Genomic DNA, 7,517 nt, shown 5'->3' on the forward strand with positions numbered 1-7,517 from the left:
ATCAACCTTTCCCATCTTGGAGCATTATTATGGCCCAGGTCAGCAAGGTAAGGGCACCCGGGACAGTACCATGAAAGACAGGCAGGGACCTATCCTCGTGGTTTTTTGTAAAAAGGCCCTACAGATATTGCATTTTCCCCCCTCCTTCATTGCATTATTGCATATTGTCCCCTGAGATGAAGCCAGTTACAGAGCAGGACCTCCACAGACCCCACACAAGGGAAGACTTGGGCAGGAACAAACTAGAGACCCCTCCACCAAGATTAGGAACCCGACTGACAGCACCAACAAAAACACTTTGCAAGACAAATACAAAATATAGCACTTTAATTGCAGGAAGGTACAAAAAAAAAAAAAGAAATTACAAAACCATTTAACAAAAACTTAGGCATAAATAAATAGGCAGCCTCACTGTATGCACATCTGCAAGGTCCTTTGGTCCACGGTGCTTTGTGGCTGCTGCAAGGCACAAAGCCATGCCCAAGGAGCTCCTCAGCACTGGGCAAACACAAAGCATGTTAATGAGGATTGACACATGGAAGCTGCTGCCTGCTCACGCCTGGGAGAGACCAACACATGCATTTTGGGACGGTGAAGCCAACCTATTAACACTACACTGCTATCTTTAAAATAGAAGATATCTGTTTGTACAAACTCTGGTTTTGGGGTCAGAAAAATTAAGATCCCTACGTTCTCACAGCCAACGTTTACATACATAATTTCTGCATCGCTCTCCGAATTTCAAAATACTCCCAATATGACGAACAAAAATATAAACTTCATTGCAAAAATAAAGAGGGATTTGAGGAGGTTTTTCCATGGGAAGCATACCACAGACTTCAGCAGGACTGCAAACCCTTTGGGGGGCAAAGATTACTTCTGTTAAGGATTTACTTGAGCACTGTAAGGCCTTTCCAGGAGTCACCACCTCCTTCCAATGGTGGTTCTCAAACCAAGTGGGGCTGTTGCTTTGGACCACTGTGTTTACACAGATTTTTGGACTGAAAACAGCAAAGATCAAGAACCAACTTGCCAAACAAAGGGAAATTTTTTAGGCACTAATGAATCCCAACTGGCCTGGAGTCACCCAGACCCCACGTTGTGCCCATGGAGGCTCACACAGCAATCTGTTGATTCTCTCTGAACAGCGGCCGTTGGTGTGGCCCACAGATGTCCTGGAAGATCCTGTACACCTGCTCTTGTTGCACCTCATCAGGCAGCATGGGGCTGCTGCAGGTCTTGCCAGCCTCCTCCATCACCTGCCTGACACACAGCTGTTCCACCTAGACAAAAAAACATAAAAAGAAAGGAGTTTGAGGGCACTGGGAGAAGAGCAGCCATGGCCAGGCCTACCAAAGCCTGCAGGTCCAACACCACGATGCACCATAAGGCATGGCCACTGGGGCTGTCATAGGGAGGAGAGAACAGGCTGCCACTCTGTGATTCCATGATCCAGTCAGAAAGTTGGGCAAGGATGAGCAGGACTGGGTTCTGAGCTTGGAAACCCCCTCATTCCAGAAGCTCAGAGGTCCAGTGGGTCTTGCTTGCTGTAATGCCCACCCCACACCACAGTCTCATATCTTCTCTGCCACCCATAGGGTGCTGTGCCTGCTGTGGACTCTTGAAATGCCCCCTGCCTTGCCCCAAGGAAAGGCTGTAGGGCTGAAGACCCAGCCAGAGGCCACCAGTTAATGCAATCATTCCAGGGACTTACCCTCTCACTTTCCACAGCAGAGGGCACAGCTCCCAGTACCAAAGGGCAGGAACAGAAGGAAGTACTGACCAAGCAGCAGAGCAAAGCAGAGGCACAGGAATCGTGCAGAAAACAGCTTTTCTAAACCAGTAGGAAATCTATGAGCTGCACAGCATGGGGGAGTTTTGCATGTGTATGTGGTCTGACCAGGCCAAGGGGTCTGAGACAAGCAGCAGCATCTCAGGAGGCTCACGCCAACCAGAGACTGGAGCCAGAGTCCTACTTTTAGGAACAAATGAGCAATACAGTTCAGAGAAGAGATATAACCCAGTGTCAGGGACCAGGAGCAGGGTAGATCACAGCAGCTGCCATACCTGAACGAGGATGAGCTTACACCGCAGAGGCACCGTGTCTGGGAACTCCTCTCCAAAGCACAACATGACCCTGCTGTCCGGGAAGCGACCCTGGTTGTTGTAGTATTGCTGCAGCTCTGCAAGGAGAGAAGCACAGCTGAAGGCTGTCTGCAAGTTGTGATGAACAGCATGGGGGAATCAAGCACCCTGACACGAAGCAGGCTGGTGGCTCTGCCAAGAGAGAACCTGCTGCACAAAGCCTCCAGCCATGAAGCCTGTGCTACGTGACAATGCACTGCATCACTCCTTCCCAGATCTGATATCTGGAGTTACTCATCCACATCACTTAGGTAAACAGCAGTGATGCACAGTTACAACCTCAAAGCGCTCCAAGAGGAAGCGGAGCAAAGCCAAGAACAACATCAACCCCTCCTACAGCGCTCATACCAACCTCTAAAGAATAAGTTGGTGTCAAATATCTTCACCACTTCATCACGGTCCAGTTTGCTTGGCCTGTCCTTGTACACCACTGTGTTCCCACTCCAGAAGACCCTTCCCTGGCACAGCCTCTTGATGAAGATGCCCTGCTTGTTGCTGTGCAGCAGGACACCCCTCTCTAGGTGCCCAAAGAGCTTCTTGGTGATCTGCTTCTGGCGGTCATTCTGGATGGCTTCGGCTGAGGGGAACCTCACGTGCTCCAGGCTATCAGGGGCGTAGAGCTTCTCACCGTGGTTAGAGGGTTGGCTGAGCGACAGCCTGCAGCCCTCAGGATATGAGGTGGTGATGTGCCCCACCAGCCTCCCGCTGTAGAAGAAGGTGATCACCATCTGGGAGTAGCCTGGGAGAAAAGGACAGGTGAGATAGAGTCATTGTCTGCCACACAGCACACGTACACAAGCTCCAGAGGAGTGTGATGGCCACAGCCCAGAATCACATAGGAGAATGGGAGCTGCCTTACCCGAATGATGCTGCTCGTAGCCAGTGTACCCATTCACCAGGGGCAAAGCTGTGGGCAGAGAGAGTAGAGATGTGCCCAGCTCCAGCACATTTTCTCTTTCCCAAAGCCTAATCCCACCCTCCCACTATCCCCAAGCTTTTCCCACTCAGCAAGCACATCAGGCATCCCATCTCCTGAATGAGAGACACCAGCAAACACTCCCAGGGTGATTATAAGAACAGTGCAATGAACACAGAGCACTGTGGGGTGCCATATATCCACCAAAATGCTGACTTTAAGCACTAAGGAAGGTAGAACACAAACGCTGCCCAGAGGGAGCCTACACCATCCATCGTCACAGGCACTGCCCTTGGACGAACAGCTGGGTCCCACAGAACACCCCACACACTACTTACAGGGGCTGGGCTGCTGCATCCACCAGTCTGGTATTGGGGGGTTTCTGCAGGTCTCCTGTGGGGGTGAGGGGCTTCTCTTGATGATCCCCAGGTACTCATCCACACAAGGAGGCTGGAGCAGGAAGGGATACCATTAGATCAGCCAGGGGCAGAAAGCTGGCTAGGGCCTGAAGAGGGGCTTAAGAGGCAAAGCAAGAAGGCAAAAGGGATGCCAAAAAGCTGGTGAATGTGTTTTGGTTAGAAAGAGCAAGTTTGGGATTCCCCAGGCTGTGCACCCAAATAACCTCTCAAGAGGCATGGAGCAGAACAGGCCCCACACAGTGCAACCAAGAAGGGGAACAGAGGCACAAGAAACCTGCAGCCTCCACCAAACACAAATGCAAACGAAGCATGCTCCAGCCATGAGTAACCACACCGAGACCTCAGGCTTGCTCAGATGAATGACTACAGTCAGTGCAGCTGCAAAAGCACAGCTCTCTTCACGATGCAGATGTAGCTTTAAACACGACCAGGCAACCAGTCTTTGCCTAGTCAGGTCTGTGTCCATAAAGAGGGCTCACCTCTTTCATCAGGTCATCGATGGCAGAAGGGCTGCAGTCCATGTCTCCAACGTCAGCCAGGCTGCTGCTCCCGCTCCCAACGCCGATTTTGCCTGCAGAGAGCAGCAAGGATGATGCAGCAGGGCAGCCATGGCCTCGCCACCAGATTTCAGAAACCCCACGAAAGTTATGAAACTGAGAACCGCAGCAATCCTGCGTTCCTCTTCCCCCCAGCAGCTGCATTTTGGGGCCAGAAACCAGCCTGCAATAAATGGCACTGGTATACACGGTGATGAGCAGTAGGGCAAACTAAATTCAGCTTGGGGCTAGAGCAGAGGAGAGGGGTTTTTCTGAGCACCCCAGAGACTGGTGCTGCTTCTCTTTTTTCCATGAGCCGTGCTGCCGGTGGGAACCTGCAGTGCCATTTGCATACAGGGCCCCATGTGAACACACAGAAGGAGACAAGATGCTACAGACAGATCTGCATGATTTTTCTTGTTTTCTCCCCCCTCTCCTCCTTTTCTTTATGACAGAGCTAGCAAGGAAAGAGAAAAGGAAAAACACACACAGCAGAAAGATACAGACTGCAACCTGTGCCGTACCCAATACAGCAGTGACTGCTCCCTGCTGAGCTGCTGTTCCTCCAATAAGTGATAGCAAGAGGGAAAGGATTTACTGCAACTCCCTGCCAGCGTGGCTGTCAGGAGGACAAAGGGCTGGGAGAGGTCAAGCAACCCCAAAGCAGGGGAAGGATTCAGGTTTGTGCATCTTTATTTCCCAAGCAGCAGTGAAGCATGGAGGAAAAATAAAAACACTACTGCTCCTAACCCAGCAGCTTCTTCCCCACCTCCCAGCACTGCAGTGATGCAGGACGTGTCCCCGAGCCATGGGGCCAGCCCCACACTGCTGGGTGTAGGTCAGCAGCACCCAGCACCCATGCCCTTCAATGGGGCACTCACATTTCTGCTCCTCCTCTGGCACGATCCTGTACACCTTGTAGGGCTCAGAGATGTCCAGCTGGGACCTGTCTGTCACCTCCTCAAAGTCAGGGCTCTTGTTCAAGGCACAGCGCAGCCGTGTCTTCCAGGTGGCTGGCTCTGCTTTGTCACCTTCTTTGAATTTGCCTTTGAAAACAGCCCAAGCCTAAAGCGAAACAACAATGAAATCATCTTCCACGCAAGCTCTGCAAATCCCTTTGGACCAAAGAGCAGATGAGCAGCACGTCTTGGGCACACTGTTGCTCAGAAATGGGACACCTCACAGAAGTCCCCAAAAGTTTGGGCACTGTCACACACCCAGCTCCGCACCAGCCACATCACACCAAGCTAAGGGAGCTGGAGTTGGTTTCATGCCCTTCACAGCACAGCTCAAACCAGAGCCAAAACAGCAGTGTGCAACTTCACTTTAGCACAGACTGATGCAAGGGTGCACATCCAAGCAATGATACTTGTCCTGATCCAGAAACATCCAAACCCATACTAAAATAAACCTCATCTTCCCAGCTTTAGACCAGTAAGTGACAGCTGGACTCTGTTTAATATCAAAATGCTTTCATGGGGAGGTGGTAGAGTGTATTTTAATACAGATAACAGATATGAGTATGTATATAAAGCCACCTCTACAACCCATTGCTCTGGTCGGTGCCCCGAAAGCCATCAGTCACCATGGATAGAGCAAAGTATGGGAATAGGGCAGAGGGAAGGGAATTCCTGGGGAAGAGCCTGACTTTTTGGTTCAGGACAGAATTTTCCCATTATACCGAAAATGTAAAGTCCCTCCTCTCTGAGAAAAGCTGACGCTTCCTTCCTTCCCTTTCTTTTTTTGGTAAATACACTCTTATCAGAAAGAGCCCAATAGGAAGCTTAGGGCTGGTCACAGAGCACATCAGGCCAAATCATAGTACATATTGGGCTACAGCTTGATACATCCTCACTAGATAAAGAGGAGGTGAAGAAGGGGCAGCGGCTGCTCCGACTCCTTACGAACATGCCAGGAACAAACCTAAACCTGGCACCAACGCTCAGCAAAAAGGAAAAAAGGAAAAACCACCCCCAAATGATCCCGACGGGGATCCTACAGGAAGCAAGGCGCTGCAAGCTGCAGATCCTGCTGACAGCAAGGACATCTCCCACCAGCTGAGATCCAAACAACCCAGAAACCACTGACAACAGGGACGGACCACCTCACCTTATAGCCCAGAAACCATTGGTAACAGGGACAAACCATCTCACCCTACCTTGAAAATCGAAGCGTCCACCTCCTGGTTGTAATCCTGTTTCCCTGCATGCTTCCACGGGATGCGGAACATGGTTTTCTCCTCATTCTCCCAGATGAGCCCTGGGTACAGCTCACTGTCAATCTGCTCAATCAGCCACTGCCGCAGCCGCCTCCCACCGTTGCGGTCACACATCCTAGGCAGAAGTGGAAGCTGTCAGTCTGTCTGTCTGTCTGTCTATCTATCCCCACACCCTTTTGCCCCTCACTAACAGCAGCTGGGTCTACGGAGATATCTTAATGCATTCTAATAGCTGCATTTCAGTTTCAGGGCACCCGATTGGAGAACCAGCAGATTGCAACGATGTCTCCAAGTAGAAAAATAAAGCGATTCGGATGCAAGCAATCGCTCTCTGCTCCACTTTATCACGTGCAGCGTTGGTAGTGCACTGCCTGCAAACACCAGCAGCTGCCACGTGCCCCTCCGTGCACCAAACCTCCCTTTTTTACACGGGAAAAGCCATAGCAGCGATTCTACAGCTGTCCCGCATCGCTCCGCCCCAACCATGTGGGCAGGCACTGGACTGGTGCCCACACCCCATTTACTGAATATGACGAAAGCACTCGTTAGCCTATCTGCAGCCTGCATGGAGCCCTGTTGGAAGGCACCTTTATCCTCCTGCTGCTGAGGAAAGCTCTGTCGCAGCAACAGGCTGACTTGCAAACTCCTCTTTTTGGGATCCAGACCCATAGAATTAGGCTGTCACCTAAAGAAGTGACGCTGTAGAGGCAAACATCTCCCAGTGCTATAGCAGTGGGGGGAAAAAATAAAAGAGGGTGAAGCCTCTCGCAGCAAGGAGCAGTGCAGGTAGCAGCAGGGTCACCGCGGGGAACAGGGCCACGCAACCACATCCTCTCCAGGACAGGACCAGGGCCCTGCTGAGGGGGGTGAGGTCACCTCATTTCTGGTCTCAGCTCGTTTTTAGCAGAATGGCTTAGTGGAGCAGCCATGAGAAAGCCAACTCAGCCCATCTTCTCATAAACTTGTTTGCATTACCTTAAAACTTCACATCCCAGCACCCAAAGATCCTTCCCGACGCGCTCCCAGCACCGTGCAGCCCTATTTCCTGCACACCCAGCTCCCTAAAATCACCCTTCCCAGCCACCCTAAAACCCCTATCTCTCACAACCCTGCCTGCCCTACTATGCACACACAGCACCCAAAAACTTCAGCCCCAGAGCCCACGGCTCATCTCCATCCACTCCCACGACCCTGCTTGGCCAGCACCCTACAATCTCAGCACTTTGAAGTCCTACTCCCCAGCACTCTGAAGCCTCCATTCCAGCACCCCCAACCCCTCCTCC

At 51.4% G+C, this 7,517-nt stretch overlaps 1 protein-coding gene across 1 annotated transcript; it reads right to left on the reverse strand.

Moving 5' to 3' along the window:
• Positions 1 to 612: 612 nt before the first annotated feature.
• On the reverse strand, positions 613 to 6,677 carry IRF8 (interferon regulatory factor 8). Its single transcript, XM_010718219.3, has 8 exons — positions 6,175 to 6,677; positions 4,898 to 5,081; positions 3,960 to 4,051; positions 3,400 to 3,511; positions 3,005 to 3,052; positions 2,498 to 2,884; positions 2,068 to 2,183; positions 613 to 1,283 (listed from the first exon to the last, which is right to left on the reverse strand). The coding sequence occupies exons 1-8, from the start codon at positions 6,346 to 6,348 to the stop codon at positions 1,116 to 1,118; spliced, it is 1,281 nt and encodes a 426-aa protein (XP_010716521.1). The 5' UTR covers positions 6,349 to 6,677; the 3' UTR covers positions 613 to 1,115.
• Between the last annotated feature and the right edge of the window lie 840 nt (positions 6,678 to 7,517).

The sequence above is a fragment of the Meleagris gallopavo genome, chromosome 13 (genome assembly GCF_000146605.3).
Source record: "Meleagris gallopavo isolate NT-WF06-2002-E0010 breed Aviagen turkey brand Nicholas breeding stock chromosome 13, Turkey_5.1, whole genome shotgun sequence".
Lineage (NCBI taxonomy): Eukaryota > Metazoa > Chordata > Aves > Galliformes > Phasianidae > Meleagris > Meleagris gallopavo.